General features: G+C 59.7%; 1 protein-coding gene across 1 annotated transcript; it reads left to right on the top strand.

The window, feature by feature from the left end:
* The first annotated feature begins 264 nt into the window (after positions 1-264).
* IRF8 (interferon regulatory factor 8) lies at positions 265-17,876 on the top strand. Its single transcript, XM_004584071.2, has 9 exons — positions 265-682; positions 3,366-3,540; positions 7,986-8,169; positions 10,417-10,505; positions 11,214-11,319; positions 12,236-12,283; positions 15,908-16,294; positions 17,064-17,179; positions 17,665-17,876. The coding sequence occupies exons 2-9, from the start codon at positions 3,367-3,369 to the stop codon at positions 17,839-17,841; spliced, it is 1,281 nt and encodes a 426-aa protein (XP_004584128.2). The 5' UTR covers positions 265-682; position 3,366; the 3' UTR covers positions 17,842-17,876.
* Positions 17,877-18,308: the final 432 nt, after the last annotated feature.

The following is an 18,308-nucleotide window of genomic DNA, read 5'->3' as shown; positions in this document are numbered from 1 at the left end:
CTGTCACAGGCGGCGATTCTTGTATTTGAGGGCAGATTCTTTTTCCAGACACGCTCAAGGCTCAAGGAGTACCCGCAGGCAGCCTTTCTCCGCTGCCCAGGAGGGAACAGCGGGGAAGCGCTTCCTCTCCTCAGGTTTCCAGGACTTTCTCTTTCCATCGCTACTGTGGTCCGCACCCTCCCTCCCTCCCTCCACGTTTCCGGCCACTCCCGGGTCACCGGAGGACGTGGACAGGTGCGCCGCGCCCTGCTGTCCGATGCTGGGTCCTCCGGCTCGCGCGCCGCCCGTGGGCCCCTCTCCCTCGCAGGCGCCCCGGCTCCGCCGATGGCCAGTCCCCCACACGTGCCTGTGGGCTTCGGCGGCTCGGGCACGGGCGCGTGTCCAGCGCGGCTCCAGAAAGTGACCCTGACCCGGTCCGGAGGGGCTCCGGGCGGCGGAAGCACGGACCCCTGCCCCGGCTGCGTCCCCGCATCCTCCTGACCTGGACGTGGGCCCCGCGGCCGCCCACGCGGCCCCTCGGGAATTCCTCCGGGAACCCCCGTTCCGCGCCGCCCACGGACCCCTGGCCTGACGCGAGGGGCTCGGTGGCGGCCCCGGAAGAGGCTCTGGACCCTCGGGCGCGCCGCACGCGGACGCCTGGGCAGCGAACACGTTTCTCGGAAAGGACAGCGTTTAGGAGAAGGTGGGTCGGCCCCGCCGCGCCGATTGGGCGGCGCCCACGCGCTCCTCGCGCGCCATTCGCCCTGGTGTCCATCGCTCGGCGCGCCGGGCCCACCCCCCGCCTTAAAGCTGCGCGCCGGGCGCGGGGACCCTGGCCGCGGCTCCGGGAGCGCGGGAGGCGAGCGTGGGAACGCGGGCAGCGGCAGGTAGGCGCTGCGCGGGCAGGGTCGAGACCCAAGGGGCCGGCCGGTGGGGTGTCCAGACCCCCCAGGCTGCACGCGATGACTGCCCCTGTTTCTCCCCCCACCCGTATTTATTCCTTGGTTTCTGGGGTCCTGGTCGAGGACTATTTCCCCATTTCCCACAGGCGTGTTGGTGGATTACCCAGGAAAGCCTTCTTGTCCGCTCAGTGCGGTTTGCAAGGAAAACTTCAGAGCGGCGGGCGCTCTAACAATGAGAAGTGGTGGGATTCCCCCTCTCCGCCTGTATTCTCACTTGCAGCAAGGGGGCTGGGGGCTTCCTAACTGAACGCCAAGGCTCGCTTGCCGGGAGGTGGAGACTACTTGCCAAGTTCTGTTTCTGAGTCTGGCTTGCTGTCCTCTGCGTCCATCACAGCCCAGGCCAGGAAGTCAGTGTTGGTCCGTCCGGCTCCCAGAGCGCCGAGGCCGGGCCCCTTGGGCACTGCTTGTCCACAGCCGGCAGATGCCTCGAGAAACCCACACTGACACTAGCATTTCCACGGCTGTACATGTCCCCCACTGGCGGAGAAGGCTGGACGTGCTCACAGGACGCTGGGAGCCTGTCCCGTGGAGTGGGTGCAGCTCCCCTCCTGAGGAGTTTTGGGAGAGATTCAGCCACTGAGGCCAGATGGGGGCCGAGACAGAGGAGAGAGAGGCGGCTTCAGTGCCGTTTGGTCCAGGAGTGAGAGGGGGCTGCAGTGGTGCCCCGTGCCCCCCGAGGTGGGGGAGCGAGCTGTGCCCTGCCCCGCGGGATGGGCTGTCCGGGAAGCCTGACCCCTGGCTGCAGATAGGAGCGGGTCGGAGAAGGGAGTGATTACTTCAGAATGGAGGAAGAGGAAGTTATAAACATGTGACCGGCCTCACTGATTTTTCCTGGCCTGGCGTTTGGGCAGAATTGCTTTGTTAGTAAATCATTATGGATCGTGTTGGCGATGCCGGTGGGATCCTGGGCTGTTAATGTGGCCTGGAGCCTTGGCGGGAACTGCAAGGTCAGGCCTCTTGACTGGTACCGCGTGACTGGTATCGGTCTGAGCAGTTGGTGGGGGGCTGTTCCAGGCCTGCGGGGTCGCGGGGTCGCGGGGTTCTTCATGGAGCCTCACTGTCTCTGCTGTGGAGTGAGAGGGGCTGGCACAAAATCAGTCACCTTAACAGGTTGGGAGTTCTGAATCCATGGAGTGTGGGGGGTTTCTGAAGGGAAAGTGGGGGCCCTCCTGCTACCCCCCCTGCGGTGAGGCTCGGGGCTGGAACACCGACTCCCGTTTGGGGCCCTAGTCACAAGGGAGTGGACAGGAACGGCTCCTGGAACCCACATCTGCGGATGCTCCGACACCCACTCCTTCTGCAGGCTAGGAGATCCCTCCACACTTCTCCGCAGGGCTGGGGGGATATGGTCCCTGCTGTGTTATTTTCTGGGGGTGCCCACTGGGGTTTCAGGTTCCCTCCCCACATGTCCCCTATTTGCCAGCACAGGGGCTCCTTCTAGAGGTCGGAGTCGCTTGGGATAAACGCCTTCCCTTCACAGGTGTGGAGCATCCCGTCAGAGGCGGGCGATTCTGCAAGGGCTGGGTCGACCAGAGCCTTGCCGAGACCAAAGCTGGCCACGTCGGCCTGCTGGCCCCTTCAGGGCCTCGGCTGGGGCAGTTAGAACTGGCACCCTGACGGGCCCCAGCAGCCCTGCCCTCAGCTACCTTTGGGGTGACGCTCTCCTTACGCTTGTTTCTGAGGGTGCTGACCACTGTTTGGGAGCATTCTTGGGGACATGAAGCTTGTTTGCCTAAAGAAGTCACATTTTATTCAGAAAAGTAGAAAGAGTGCTCTCTTACTACTCCTGTGTGTGTGGGTGGGCGTCTGTCCAGCGCTAGGGGATTTCCAGTGCCGCTGCTGTGAATGTTGGCTAATGCTTGAAATCATTTCATCTCCCCCCTGAGAGAGCCATGTGCTCCTGCAGCTACGTCCTTGCCTAGGGGATCTGGGTCTGCTGCCCGCCTTGGCTCGATCCTGGGGCAGGAGTTCCTGGGGGACACTGCCTGTCACAGAGGCCTCATCCTCCCAGGTGCCTCCGGCTGCACACACACACGTGCCCGAGTTTCAGCTGGACAGGGCCCTGAGGCCCCAGGCTCAGCCTGCAGAGAGCCAGAGGGTCCCTCTCCCTGGATAGCTGTGGAGGAGCAGCCTCGAGGGGCAGCATAAATGCTGGACTCGCCCCAGAGCACCAGTCCTGCTGGACGACATGTCATCAGCTTGGTTCCAAGAGGGGCGGGCTGCTGCAGGCTGCGTGGCAGATTCTCCTCCTCATCACTGTTGAGTTGGGAATCGCACGTGGCCAGGGGTGGAGCGCTGGACCCGCAGGTTTCCCCAAGCCAAGGCCTCTGTTGAAAACTTGTGGTTTTCTTGATGGCGTTTCTTGGGGTGCTGTGAGATGCTGCGTGTGGTCATGTCACGGAACACCTTTCCTGCCTTCCCAAGGATGTGTGACCGGAATGGTGGCCGGCGCCTGCGGCAGTGGCTGATCGAGCAAATCGACAGCAACATGTACCCGGGCCTGATCTGGGAAAGCGACGAGAAGAGCATGTTCCGAATCCCGTGGAAGCATGCCGGCAAGCAGGACTACAACCAGGAAGTGGATGCTTCCATCTTCAAGGTACAGACCCCCACACACGCCTGAACACGAGTGTGGGCTCCTGCTGTCCTCGTCGGGGTCCGTGTGGTGCACCGGGGAAGGCTGCCATCGGCTGCCCAAAGCCATCAGCTCCATGTGGCATCCTCAGCCTAGCTGCGGTCTGCCGTTCTCTCTGGCGCTGGGTCGTGTGGGGTCTCCCCGAGAGCAGCAGACACCCCACACACGAGGAGAGGGGCTGTTGAGTGCTGCCACGTGGTGGAGAGGTGTCAGACCTGGCCGCCTGGATGGTGTTGTCTTCCTCTCTCACGGTCGTCTGTGTAATGCCGTCATCCTCATCATGTCAGGGCCCTGAGAGGGACAGTGACCCGTCCCAGCTCATGTACAGATGCCAGCAGGCCAGCCAGGAGCCTGTGGTCTCTGTCCTGGCACTGCTGGGGACATGATGCTTCAATTCAGGCAGGGGCCTTAGAAGTCTCATTTCTCCCCGTTGAGAAAGCCATGTGCTCCTCAGCAGTGGGTTTTTGGTCCCCTCATGCGCGTCTCTTAAGTCCAGGACCTCAGGATCTGAGAGCTTCATGTCTGCGTTTGCACGCAGGCACAGTGCAGGTGCATGGTCTCAGAGGGCATGCTTATTATGTGGGCATCTGGGGACAGGGAGGGAAAATTGATTCAGGGGTGGGAGAGATGGGGGGACAAATTAAGACCAAAGACCACAAACAGGAATGGGGGGCAAGAAAGTCCAGCAGCCCCCCCGTCGCCTCCACAGCACTGGGCTCTTGGGCCTGGGTGACTGTTTGCAGACCAGGGGGCAGAAGTCACACTGTGACCCCGAGGGGACACTAAGTCAAGTTTGACTTCCGAGGCCGTGCCCATCCTACCGACGCACAGCGCCTGGGGGGGATGTGTGTTTCGTAGTTCTGCTGGGGCCATGGTTTCCTTGGAGGGCTGAGGCCAGCTGCTGACCACTGCATGCAGCCATGTGTGCTCTGTCCTTTGCAGGGGGGCTCAAGGGGGCATGTGTCCTCCGGACCGCTCCTGGTCAAGGACTCCAAGCCAGAGGGCCTGGACTCTGTCAGGCTTTGCAACCTCAGCTCTGGCTTGTCGCTGTCCGTGTTGCTGGGAGGTCCTCTCTCCTTCGCCTTGGGCATTGTGGCAGTCGTCCCCCAGAATGAGCCTGCTGCATTTAGGTAGTGCCCGAGTCCCATGCAGTCAGCGGTGAAGCTCTTGAGCCTCAGGACTGTGAACGTCCGGGGACCGCGGGAGTCCCTGGGGATGGGGGAGGGAGTTCTGGGCCTAGAGGCTGTGTCCAGTACTTGCTGGGACGTAGAGTGGCACCCAGCCCCTGTCCCCAGGCACCGCAGCATGCAGTCACACGTGTCTCAGATGTGGACGAAGTCTCTGGGGACACAGTCTGCCCCTGTCCACTGTGAGTCCTCCCAGGATCTGAGGTTGCCAGGACCAACAGACCAACCCAGAGGGGCTGGGCATCAGCTCGGCAGAGGCATCAGCTGAGCACCCTGCACTGAGGGTGGAGGTGCAGGCGCGGTGGCCACAGGGCCGAGGCCGGCGTCTGTCTCTGCCCAATTCCCTGCTTCACCATGTGCCCGGGGGTCGTGCAGTGCGGCCTCAGATTTACGTCTTACGCAATGCCCTTCACGGCCGTTTCAACAGTGCCTGGCAAAATGCGCAAGATTCCCAAGGTTTCCGTTGGTTGCGCAGTCGCTGGGTGTGGCGATCTGAGCTGAGTCTACAGCCTCAGCAGGATGGGGGCAGCGAGGACACAGGGAAGCCCCCTGGAAACTCGGTGGCCATGACATCGACCTGGGCTTGCCTGCTGGGAAGCTCACACCTGTGACGCTAGCCAGATGTGTCTGATGGTGACTATGGTTGGAGAGGGCCACCTTAGGGATTTTCTTGCTAAACAAGTAACCCATTTCTTTCGAACATCCCAGAAAAGTCTTTCCAAAAAAAAAAAAAAAAGATCAGGAGCTAAGAACAGAGTGTGAGTTTACACACACACCTGTGACAGACTTGTTTGCCACGTGCAGGTGTGGCGTGGAGGTCACACAGCGCAGACCCCCAGTGGGAGGTGGAAGCAGACGGCAAGCTTATTTCACTCTGGAGTGCCTGGTATCAACCCGGATGTTGGGCACGGTAGGGGGCTGAGTGAGAGGGTAGTGGGTCCTGGCTCTCACTGACCAGGTGGGGCTGTAACACCCAGAGGAATTAAGGCTTACTCATCGGCGTAGCTACTTCAGACCCAGTGAGCTCTGCAAGAAAACGCCCAGCACCGTTCTTGGAGTGCGGCAGGCTATGGTACTGATAGATGAGAAAGCCAATAAAAAACAAAATACAAAGGATTAACTCTTTTAGATGACCACAGTGGTGGGGAGGACAGAGATCTCCCATCTGCTGACTTACTCCCCAAATCTCTGTGATGTCTGGGGCTGGTCCAGGCTCTCAAGCCAGGAGGCAAACGTGTTCCTGGTCTCCCACAGGTGTGGCAAGAATCCAAGCGGGTGGGTTATTACCTGCTGCCTCCCAGGCACGTTGGCAGGAAGTTGGATTGGAAGAGGTGGTGACACTCGATCCCAGGGGCGTTTCTAGGGGAGATGGGTGCCCCAAGCTGTGGCTGAACTCTGGGTTCGCAAAGCCAGACCCTGTTCTGATGGGTGGGATAGCTGGGCCCGGTTCTGGCTGTGTGTCCTCTCTGGGTGGGCACTGGCTGTGCACGGGCACCTGCTGGTTGTGACACTGCCGCAACACTCGTCTTTTCATGGTATGTGGCGTATATGTTGTCATAACCAGGGGAAGGGTGCCGCTGGCTTCTGCGGGGTCCTCATGCTGAGCGGGGTCTAGAGTGTGGACAGTTGGAAGTGACAGTTCAGTCAGCTCATGGTTTGCTCTTAGATGTCATATAAACAGTGACATGAATGCTCGGGCAGCGATGCAGTTGGAAGTGGGGGGTGTTGGGCATCATCGACTTGGAGGACCTCAAAGGGGGTTTTGCCTCTTTGTCAGGAAAGGTAAGCAGTAGGAGTGCTCCCCTCGGCCGTGCGTGCACAACTTGCACTAACAGGTGGGAGACTGTTGGCCAGGGGCTTGTGAGCATCGTTGAGGTTTGTGTGAGAGAGGAAAGAAACCGGGGCTCCTTGGAAGGGGCTGTGACTCGCCAGGCACTGGAGAACGCTTGCCAGGTGGGTGCTAGGTGCAGCACCTACTCATGTGCACCCTGGGGGCAGCAGGAGGTGACTCAAGTAGTTGGGTCCCTGGCACCCACTTGGCAGAACTGGCTTAGCCCTGACTGTTGTGGTGTCTGGGCAGTGAACCAGCAGACGGGAAATCGCTGTCTCTCCATCTCTCAAAGAAGTAAGACGAATCAATGAAAATGAAAAGCTCTGTGTGCTGTTGGAAGCTTGCCTGCAGTCAGGGCAGGCAGCCTGGGCCCGGTCTCCTTTGGAAGGCAGCTTGGCTCTTGCATTACCTCCTCCCGAGCGGGAGTGGAGACGTGCCTGGCATCAGTTGTCACGCTGCTGGAGGGTGACGCTAACAGGAGCTGCTGGTGTGTTTATCCTGGAATGGCAGGTGATGGAGTGGGAACAGGGATGTCACCCTTCTGCTGTCTACCCCCACGTGCCCCCGCTCCACCCAGCAGCTGCCGTTAAGCCAGGCTGGAGCCAAGAGCCAAGCACCCCATCTGGGCCTCGGCAGGCAGCTGGGTGGGAAGTGGAGGAGTGGCTTCCCACATGGTGCCTGCACTGCTGTGCAACACTGCCACTCTCACGTGGCTTTTTTCATCACATCTTTATATTTTTAAATCTTCTCCCCCACACATTTTTAAATACTGCCCATTCCACCATCCAACTGTATTTCCAGCTTTGAATCTTTGGTTTTCAGAGGCTGAAAGCAGCACTGTTAATACAAGACAGGGAGGGACATCTCCTTGGCCTCGGTCGGGGAGAGGCTAGAACCAAATGCAAACCTGCAAAGCAAAGCTTCTATTAAAAGCAGCAGGGCTAGGGTGACACATTTTTAGACTTTTTTTTTTTTTTGCAAATGTTCCCTTTTCACGCTAAACTTCAACTGGGGGTTCACTTGACAAAGCAACACTCGTCTTTGTTTTGAACATGCTGGTGGGGCCACAGGCTACTTCCCCATTGTGTGGCTTAACCTTGGGCAACTCTAGTCCTTGGAGTCCAGGGAAGGACTTGGCAGAGAGGCACAGCCGAGTGAGTGCTGTGAGGCGGAGGAGGCCTGGCCTGGCCTCAGACTGGACCCTCCTCCCTGGGCCTTTTCACATGGGACCAGGTTGAAGTCCCCTTGGGTGCTGATGCTGAGCTCTGGATGAGGGTCGGAGGAGGTCCACAGTGGGGCAGGCGGGGGAAGGACGTGCTGGCTGCACTGAGGCACTGGGGGCTGGGCACAGGGATGGCCACTTGTGGAACAGCTCCTCTTTCCTTCCTCAGGCTTGGGCGGTCTTCAAAGGGAAGTTTAAAGAGGGGGACAAGGCCGAGCCAGCCACCTGGAAGACGAGGCTGCGCTGCGCCCTGAACAAGAGCCCGGATTTTGAGGAAGTGACCGACCGATCCCAGTTGGACATCTCCGAGCCGTACAAGGTTTACCGAATTGTCCCCGAGGAGGAGCAAAAATGTATGTTTCTGGCGTGGACCACCAGCCTCTGGCATGGCTCACCAGCCCCAGGAGGTTGCCAGGGCAGATGCTGCTGTCTACTGGGACTGGGGCACATGGTTCTGAGTCCTGTCCCCTGTGTAGTGCATAGCACAGGGTGTCCCACGGCAGGATGGGGCGGGGCTGAGGCTGCTCGGAGCTCCGTCCAGTGGCTGCACAGACGCAGACCCCTCTGTGCTTGCTGCCGAGGAACTGGGAAGGCTGGGAGGGATCTGCTGGGTCCTAGGGCTGAGAGAGAGGCTCTTGGATGAGGCTGCAGGTGGCCGGAGATGGGCCAGGCCTCGGCGTGTTGTTAGAGCATCTGCAGCATACTGTTGGAAACTCTGGAATGTGCTATTCCTGACGTGTCCTTCACTCCAAGGATGGCAAACATCTGGCATGCCCAGCCCCCATGCCTGTGCTGACCAGACGTCACTCAGCTGTCAGACTGTCAACCTCACAGGCTCTTCAAGGTGGAGTGCTGGACACCCAGCCCGTGAGATGGAGCCCGATCACCATCTTGGTTTCAGGCACTGGTTTTCTTAGCCATGTAACATCTGGCGTGTCATGGTTTCCTCCCTTGAGGCTTGTCAGCCACCAGTCCTGCCTGGGAGCAAGGCAGCGTCTGTAGGCTGTGTGTAGATGTCAGGTTTGTGTCATGGAAAATTATGACATAGAACTAGCAGAAGGTAAAGTCGTGACTCAGACACCTCTGTGGTGAGCCTGTGGGAATTGTTAATGAGGTTACCAACCCAGTGACTAAGATGGTCAGAAAAGATGGTACATTGAATGTCCTTGGTCAGCGGGAGGCAGGAAGCTGACCTAGGCCGTCTGGCTGTCATCTGGGGCACTCTCATTTCTGCTGGTCAATGGTAGCTGAATTGTCTGCAAACTCATACCTTTCTTTGCTGACTGAACCTTGCTGGATGCAGTGGGAAGACCAGTGAGTTACCTGCCTCTTGCCATGCAAGCAGCTTGGAATTCCAATTGTAGTGCTCGCTGTGGCAGCTCCTGTCCAGGTTCCTGCCAACACACGTGGAAAAAGCAGTGGAGGATGGCTCAAGTCCTTGAGCCCCTGCCAGCCATGTGGAAGACCAGGAGGGAGTTCCTGGCCGTGACCTGGCCCGCCCTGGCTGCTGCGGGCATTTGGGAAACGAGCCAGTGACGCAGCTTCTTCTGTCCCTCCTTTGCTTTCTCTGTCATTTTGAGTAAAATCTTAAAAAATCCAACAAACTGACCTTTTCTTGGAGAATGAATGGCCCTTTTGGGATGTGTGTGACATTTTCAGGTTGCTGTGCATGGCTAGCCAGTTGTCTTGCTGTCTTGTTTTAGTTGCTCTTTCGTCAACATAAACTCAACTGCCATTTGCATGAGGTCACAGGGACGTGTCCCCCTGGGCCGCTGCCCCACCCCAGCATGCTGCAGAACCAGCGGAGCTCGGCTGGCAGATGACCCTGGCTGTTTATAGCCTAACCGCGTCAATGCTGGCTCGCTGGTGGCAGCGCAGAGCAAGTGTTGCATTTCATCTTGCCCCCGCCCCTCGTTGCTTCGCAGGCGGAGGGTGTGCTCCATCTACCTCCTCCTCCCGCATCAGCAGCTTCCAGGTGCATTCTGGGGAGGGTGAGATGGTGAGCATGCTCGAGGAGTGATAAATCCCAAAGAGAAGTTGGCCATGATGTGTCTTGTGCTGGATATGGCCCAATGCTGTTCCAGAATGCTCAGGCCGTGGCTGGCTCAACCTGGTGCCAGGCGGGCAGCAATGGGCCTTCATGGTGCAGTGCACGTGTGTCCAGATACAGGCATGTATCCATGGCGTGGTGCATTTGTGCCCAAACGCAGGTATGCTTATGTACAAACCTCTGAAAAGAGGCTTCCTGCCTGCCAACTGGCTTAAAAAAAAAAAGTCCCAACCTGCCATCATATTTTGCCGGAATATCTTTGAGTGTCTTCAAGGTACCCTGGGTTGTGGAGTGGGGTATGTCTGACTCAGGGTCGTCTGGCCCCTCGCAAATACAGGAAGGGCCCAAGTGTTATCCGCATCACCTCCCCCCACTTCTCTTTTGACTCTGCTGATCGGATGACCTCAAGCATGGGAAAAAGGCGTCTTTTTGCCTTCCCAAGCTGATGAGGACGCTTACGAGCTCTGGTTTCCTGAAACTGAGCAGTGACACCAAGCTCTGGGCGGAGGTTCCACGCCACGCGTCATGGTGTCTGTCCGGTTTTCCACAGGCAAACTCGGCGCGGCACCTCCTGGATGTGTGGGCGAGGTCACGGAGATGGAATGCAGCCGCTCGGAAATCTCGGAGCTCATCAAGGAGGTAGGAGGGAACAGCTGAGCCCGTGTGCCCCAGCGAGGAGCCCCGTGTGCCCCAGCGAGGAATGGTGTTGTCCCTGCCATGTGACCCTGTCTGGACCCCTGGGCTCCTCTGGAAGTGCTACCTCCACCTGGCTTTTTGTCCATTAGCACTGTCCTGTTTTCTGCCAGCTCAGTTGACCCAGGGCAGTCATCCAGGGGCCATGCCAGGGTCACAGGAAAAGCAGATTTCACAGGAGTTTCCCAATCATATTTATTCACCTCTTTAAGGAGCGGGTCAGAGACTGAAAATCCAGACGTGCTGCACAAAGCGAGGCTCCCGCGAGCGTGGCAGGGTTTGCCTTGGGTTGCCGACCGCTTGGCCGTGTCCCGGAACGTGGCGGCATCTGCAAGGCATTGGGGCAGGTGGTGGCCTGGCACACTCAGTTTACAGCATGAAGGGCCACTTGGAAGGACAATAGGCTTGGTCAGGAATTTCAAATAGTTCATGGAGAATGGAACAAAAAGGATTCATTTGGGTACAAAAACATACATTTGCATGTATGTTTAAATAACTGGTATTGTCTGCATCCTGTTGAAGACCCCTCATGGCAGGAGTGCCTGGGAGGCTGGGCCTGCAGCCCTGTGGTTTGACAGCTCAGCCTGGGGTCAGATGTGACGGTGTTTGGAACTCCGGGTCTCACGCAGCCCCTCTCCTGCCCACTATCCGCAGCCGACTGTGGAGGACTACATGGGCATGATCAAGAGGAGCCCTTCGCCCCCAGAGGCCTGCAGGAGCCAGCTGCTCCCAGACTGGTGGGCACAGCAGCCTAGCGCAGGTGAGGCCACAGCCCTGGTTCCTCGCCAGGCAGAGCTGGGACGGTGGGGGCGGGCAGCACGCCGATCTGGGTCAGACAGGAGACAGCGAAGCCCAGAGCCGTGAAAATACGCAGCTGTGGTTTCCCACTGGCAGGGCAGAGCCCTGGTGCCCTCAGCCCCGGGGGGCAGGTGCAGCACTCCTGCCCGCTCTGCACAGGCCCCTGGGCGACAGACTTCTAGAGAGCTTCTCCACAGCTGCGCCCCTCCCTGGCCTTGGCACCTGCTTCCACACACCAAGCATCCAGTTGGAGAGCTCGGGCTGGGAACAGGAAGAGGTGTACGTCTGGGATTTGAGAATCTCTTGCTGGGAAATTGCAGAGTGCATCCAAGCCTCGGTTTGCTCTTTTATGAGGGGGACTGGGCTCTGCACTCCAGGGTCACGAGGGTTGAAGGAGCCATCTGCCCTCTGAGATTGGTGACCCCAGATCCCTCTTGGGCTCCGACTGCTGAGTCTCCCTGGACTTGCGCATTCGTCCATTTATCTCATCTATGGGAAATGGAGCCCTGACAGATGTCCAGCAGGCCCGAGAAGGTGCCAGGCCTCTTGGCAGTGTCTGGGATGGCCCCCGATTGTGGGAGGGTGTGCCATCCAGTGGTATTTTGGGATCAGGCCCTTGGGGTGGAAGGAAATGTGGCCTCTTGGGGGTGACATTCACACACAGGCAGAGAGGAAGTCCCCTTCGCCACACTTGACAGGGGTCTGGTTTCTGCATTCAGACAATAGCTCAGTGGCCCTGGGAGGAAAGACGCTGAGTGGAGGGGCCTCCAGAGCCCGCTGTGTGTGTGGCCCCCTCAGAGCCGGGCCAGGGAGTGCTGGGCCAGCCCTGGCTCGCGGCTCCGGCTCAGCGCTACACTGGGTTTTCTTGTCTCCCGCAGGCTTGCCGCTGATGACCAGCTATGCCGCCTATGATACACACCACTCAGGTACAGGCGCAGGGACGGGCGGAGCTGAGGCCCGATGTTTGATATAGAGGGAGGGGTATCTTGGGGCTCTTTGGATGTACCTGGTCTGGGGTGGGAGGTCTCTTGCTGTGTGGTTGGAGGGGCGGGCACACATCGGCCTCCCTGAGCCTGTCCTTGGGCCACAGAATGCCCAGCCCTGCCCCTGGAGGGCCCTCAGGCTCCCGCTCTGTAGACTGGGAAGCACAGCAGCGCCTGCCTCTTGGGAGCCTGTGAGGAGTCTGTGGGGAGTGCTTGAGGTCTCTACTTCCTCCTGATCTCAGGTTCCTGACATAGCAGTCAGGTGACACATGCTGAACACCTGGGGTCTGGGCTGACACTGATTCTGAGGTATTTGCCAATCCTTCTGTGTCCCCAACTCTTGGTTTCCCATTTCATAGGCTCAGGGCCCCCCAGTCGTCGTCCTCCAGGCTGAGTGGTCTCTGCGCCATCCCAGCTGCCCTGTTATGCACAGGACCCTGGCTGTGGGACTTCTGCCAGTGGTGCTGGGTCAAGCTCAAGGGTTGCTCTGCTGCTGGCGAGAGAGGTCAGGCTGTCTCCTGTCCTCTGCCGGGTTCCTGGAGAAGGAATGCCTAGTTCTCTGGCTAGGCTGGGGAAGAGGGTGGAGGAGGAGGAAGGAGGATACTCATGACTGGCTATAGACGGAGGTGTTCTGTAGAGAAGGCCGGTGCTGGACTGGGCAAGGGCTTTACAAAAGCAAAGATGCTGTGTTTCTGGAGCACTTGCCTGCTTTGTGGCAGCCTTGAGGGTTCAGGGATCTCACAGATGGGGCCCTGGGGTTCATCTCTCACCCAAGGGCATGTAGGCAGGTGGCCATCTACACTCGTGCTGGCCATATGCCTGCAGCCACCATGCTCACGAGAGGCCCAGGTCACAGGACTGAACCCCTGACCTGGTTAGCACAGGGCTGCGGCCCCTGGAGTCTCTGCTGACAGTGCATTCTGGGGGCAGCAGGGCTGTCTGGGGAGGGAAGTTTACTCAGCCAAGCCGGGGTTGTCAGCACATGGTCTATAGAGCTGCGTGCAAAGAGAACCCTAGAATGCTCTAGAAGCTCAGTTCACAAGCATTGTTTGCAGAAAGTTAGTGTCAGAGTCCCCTGCAGGGCCAAGGTCAGAGTCAAGTCATGACAGGCAGTAGGGGTCGTGGCGTGGGAGTCCTGGCTGTCGTGGCCAGGAGCATTCTGGGGTAATCGGCACCTGTGTGCCGATCTGCCCTGCAGACATGGTGCGGACCTGACATTTCTTATTTTCTAGAAAAAGCAGAGGTCTGGATTTCCGTGTAAGCTGTCTCCAGTTAGATGATGGCAGGAGATGCACTCAGAGTCCTGTGTGCTGGGGCTGCCAGCTTGTGCCCTGGCCTCTGTGCACTGGGTGGGGTACATGGGGGTACTTTCAACTGCCTGTGGGGTTCAGTGCTTGAGGCCGGGACAGGAGCCAGCACCCAGAGGAGGGAGGGGGTGGGCCCAGCCCCAGCCCCATTCCCCGTCCCTATCCCCCGACCCTATCCCCTGTCCCTATCCCCTGTCCCTCACTTCAGCAGCCTCACAAGTGCTTTCATCTGCCCACGTCCCAGCCCCCTTACATGGACCCAATGAGCTGATGACTCATCGCCTTGGCCTGCGGGGTACGTGTGCTGAGTGGTCCACAGCATTGGTGGATGCCCTGCTGCCCAGGGGCTGAGACGCATAATTCTAGGAGTCTCGTCTGGGTAGATAACCCGTTTGCCTGCACCCCCTCTGTAGCTGTCCATCGCCCCTTGCCCACGTTTGAGCTCATGCACTGCCTTCAGCCGCCACAAGCTGGGTGCCACGCTTGGCTCCAGCCTGCCATGAGCAGCCGAGGCGTGGAGTGGTGAGCTGCTTTCCCTGGGTCACTTGGCAGGGAGTCAGCAGAGCTGGAGTCTGTGCTGCTGGCTCCTGGCTGGGCACCCTGTGGCCAGGCTGCTTGACTGGGCTCTCAGAGGATGGCCCTTGAGGAGGTTCTCCTTGTCTCACCTGTCAGGTGCCGTGGCCAGCCATTCAGAGTCTTCTCCTGAGGTCACTGAGCCCTTTCCGCCTGGTGTCTCCGACACTCAGTGCTGTGGGATCTGCCAGTCACGTGACCATGAGGTGCCAGCGCTGAGATAAAGGAAGGACAGGGTCAAGGGCCACAGCCATGGGGGGCTTCCTGTCTGTTTTGAACAAAGAGTAGGTGTTGTTTCTAGCAAAGGAAAAGGGGTGACAGGGATGCTGGCAGGGAGAATGGAGGCCCGGTGGGGCTAGGCAGCCCCCTCTGCCGGGTGACCCTGGCCCGGTGGGGCTAGGCAGCCCCTCCCAGAGGGTGACCCTGGCCCAGTGGGGCTAGGCAGCCCCCTCTGCCGGGTGACCCTGGCCCGGTGGGGCTAGGCAGCCCCCTCTGCCGGGTGACCCTGGCCCAGTGGGGCTAGGCAGCCCCCTCTGCCGGGTGACCCTGGCCCGGTGGGGCTAGGCAGCCCCTTCTGCCGGGTGACCCTGGCCCGGTGGGGCTAGGCACCCCCCACTGCCAGGTGACCCTGGCCCGGTGGGGCTAGGCAGTCCCTTCTGCCGGGTGGCCCTGGCCCGGTGGGGCTAGGCAGTCCCTTCTGCCGGGTGGCCCTGGCCCGGTGGGGCTAGGCAGCCCCCTCTGCCGGGTGACCCTGGCCCGGTGGGGCTAGGCAGCCCCTCCCAGAGGGTGACCCTGTCTTGCTCTCCGTTTCCCACATATCAGATAGAGGAGTTAGACTGCATCTCTGAGCGTCTCCCCATGTGATTTCTGGAGTCCTCCTTGTCTCCAGCCTGGCTGACCCTTGGTGGAGCCCAGAGGGAGGGTCTGAAGACCCATGGAGAGGCAGCAGTGGCCTAGAGGCTGTAAGACACCCTCAGATTGGCCCCTTTTGTCACCATCACATTTTTCTCAAACCTCTCGTTTTCCAGAACTCAAGTTGATTTCAGGGGGGACCCTCTCCCCTTCCTGGAGGAGGAGACCCAGCGGCACTTGCTCTCAGTGGGCAGTCAGAGGGGGAAGCCCCAGGCAGCCCAGGCTGAGCATCCCTCAACAGAAGTGTGGGGCTAGGCGGATTTCTGATTCCAGTCTTTTGCATTTGGGGAGTTTGCATGTCCATAGTGAGGGACCTCAGACCCAAGACCCCGGCTGACCACCAAGTTCAGTTCTGTGCTGGGTAGACCTAGAACCAGCAAGTTCAGTTCTGTGCTGGGTAGACCTAGAACCAGAGCCTCCTGGGAACCTTGCACAGGGCTCTGTGCTTTGCGCCTGAAGTACGTCCCCGCTGTGGGATTTTCTGCATGCAGAGGCATGCTGGGCATGTAGGGTTCCAGGTGTCGGAGCGTTTTGGATTCAACGCTTTTGGGTTAGGGATGCTCAGCCTGCTGTGGCCAGTTGCAGCTGGACGTACCCTGCCCACTCTCCGCGCAGCGTTTCTCTTTCCTGAGGGTTTGCTGCCTGCAGTCTTTCTCCAGCTCTGCATTGTGGCTGAGTGCCACCTCGCGCTGGGAACGCTGGGGCCAACGATGGCATTGCAAGTAGTGCCAGCACCCTCGCGGTTTTCAGCCTAACTGTGTCCTCTTGCCTGCAGCCTACTCCCAGATGGTGATCAGCTTCTACTATGGGGGAAAGCTTGTGGGTCAGACCACCACCACCTGCCTCGAGGGCTGCCGCCTGTCGCTGGGCCAGCCGGGGCTGCCCAGCACCAAGCTGTACAGGTCTGAGGGCCTAGAGCTGGTGTGCTTCCCATCGGCTGACTCCATCCCCAGCGAGCGGCAGCGGCAGGTGACACGGAAGCTGTTCGGGCACCTGGAGCGTGGGGTGCTGCTGCACAGCAGCCGGCAGGGCGTGTTCGTCAAGCGCCTGTGCCAGGGCCGCGTGTTCTGCAGTGGCAACGCCGTGGTGTGCAAGGGCAGGCCCAACAAGCTGGAACGTGATGAGGTGGTGCAGGTCTTCGACACCAGCCAGTTCTTCCGAGGTCTGTGTGGGTTCTGCCGGGCCACTCTGAGTCCTGGGATGCCCACCCCTGGGGGAGGGTTGGCGTGGCCACAGGAGTCACCTCACTGGGTAGCCTGGGGATCCTCTCTCTGCCTTCACTTCCCCACATACCAGGCCGCAGCTTTCTCGTGGTGGGGAGTTCAGGAATCTCTCGGCTGTAGTTTTCCTTTGCTCGCAGGGCTGACCCGTGACCCAAGCAGGGGCAGCTCCGTGATGCGGGGTGTCACGCTGAGGCCTGGCCCGGTCCCCACGGGGACTCACGGGCCTGCTTTCAGGTGTGCTGCCTTAGCCCCGCAGGGCCTGAGCAGCCCAGAGGAGCACCCCTCTCCTGGGGTCAGGATGGGGGTGTTAGCTCAGGTGCTTCGGCACCCGGGGACCCACCTACCTGGTGGAGGGGAGGGGAGGGGAGGGGACGATGGGAACAGCCTGGATGGGTTCCCAGACCTGTGAGGGCCTCTGGTTCTGGGGTGCTGAGAGGCCTGGGAGCCTGCACCTCCCACAAGCTGCGTTTGAATGATGGCAGAGGCATCGGGGGGGCGGGGGGCTGCTGCGGTGCCTCAGGAGGGAGTCAGTCCTAGGAACGGTCTTCACATGAAGACCGTTGCTGAAGAGCCCGGCAGCCTACGGTCACGGCCAAAGCCACAGCTGTTCAACTGGGCTGGGCTGCAGGGCTTGCTCACTCAAGTGGGGTCCTGACTTGTGGGGCGCCTCTGCTCCCCACCCCCAATGCCTGCCCTGTTTCCTTACAGAGCTACAGCAGTTCTACCACAGCCAGAACCGGCTCCCTGACAGCAGGGTGGTGCTGTGCTTCGGGGAGGAGTTCCCGGATACTGCCCCACTGCGCTCAAAGCTCATCCTGGTGCAGGTGAGAGTGGCAGTGCCCACCTGAGCCCTGGTCTCATGGGCCGCCTGGGGGTGGAGCAGCAGCAGCGGGCACTGGGCAGTCTCATTTGGGTACAGGTGTGGGGGAGGGCGCGGATTCCTGCCACCTCTGGTCCATCATTTCCATTCATCTGTACGTCTTTTTTCTTTGGCTTATTCTTATTTTCAATAAAAATGTCTTCTCCAGAAAGATACCACCTGTCCCCTCGCCACCAGGTCTGAGGGACAGATGAGGGCATTTCAAGCCCTTACTTGGCTGTAGCTAAAGCAGTGATGTGCTAGCAGAGCCGTTCTGGGACCGGCAAGGCATGTCGGGACGCTATCGAGAGAGCAGAACTCGCAGTCTTGGTAGCAGTATTGCCAGCCCTCTGTCTGCTCTGCCTGTTCTGGGGTCACTCACTGGAGACCACAGGCCGGGTTCCAGGACAGCTGCCCCCTCCGTCTCTGACCTGCATGCGGTCCCTCTAGGTCGAGCAGCTCTATGTGCGGCAGCTGATGGAGGAGGCTGGGAAGAGCTGCAGTGCCAGCTCCGTGATGCACACTTCCGAGGACCCCCAGCCCGACCAGGCCTTCCGGATGTTTCCAGAAATCTGCACCCCACATCAGAGAGCCTTTTTCAGAGAAAACCAGCAGATCACCGTCTAAGAGCCTGCTGGGGCCCCTTCCCCCACGCCAGCTGTGCCCCCCGTGTGGTGTGAGGATGCCTGGCCTGCAGCCTGCCCCTGCCCAGAGCCCGGATCGCAGCTTCCATCCTGTGCATCTGCTGTGTCGCTGGCTGCTGAGGTTCTTCCTGGGAGGCTGGTGTCTCCCCCATCCCTGCAGACTGCCACTTCCAGGAAAGCAGACTGCCGCTTCTGGCAAAGCGGACTGGTCAGAAGCAGACTCTGGGCTCTGCCTTTTGCGAGGTTTGCAGATTGGTGATTTCATGTGCCCATTCTACAACCCCCTCCCCACCCCCAGTGAGTGTCTGGCCTGGCGGGAAGTGCGTCCTCCGAGAGGCTGCCCTGTCCAGGCCGGCGGGCGGGCAGGCCGGCCTCACTGCCTCGGGAGCCTTCATTGCAGAGACGTTCAGGGCTAACTTCACTGTTTGTATTTTTGCAATTAAGTTCTGG

Source organism: Ochotona princeps, chromosome 16, assembly GCF_030435755.1.
Source record: "Ochotona princeps isolate mOchPri1 chromosome 16, mOchPri1.hap1, whole genome shotgun sequence".
NCBI lineage: Eukaryota > Metazoa > Chordata > Mammalia > Lagomorpha > Ochotonidae > Ochotona > Ochotona princeps.
The sequence above is the reverse complement of the archived record's forward strand: the minus strand, read 5'-3'. Positions and strand labels throughout refer to the sequence as shown.

What these genes read in the sequence shown, in the direction of transcription:
- IRF8 (XM_004584071.2), top strand. Translation starts at nt 3,367, where the DNA reads ATGTGTGACCGGAATGGTGGCCGGCGCCTGCGGCAGTGGCTGATCGAG. An exon ending in CCCCGAGGAGGAGCAAAAAT is followed by an intron (nt 8,170 to 10,416) that starts GTATGTTTCTGG and finishes GGTTTTCCACAG; the next exon opens with GCAAACTCGGCGCGGCACCT. An exon ending in CTATGATACACACCACTCAG is followed by an intron (nt 12,284 to 15,907) that starts GTACAGGCGCAG and finishes TCTTGCCTGCAG; the next exon opens with CCTACTCCCAGATGGTGATC.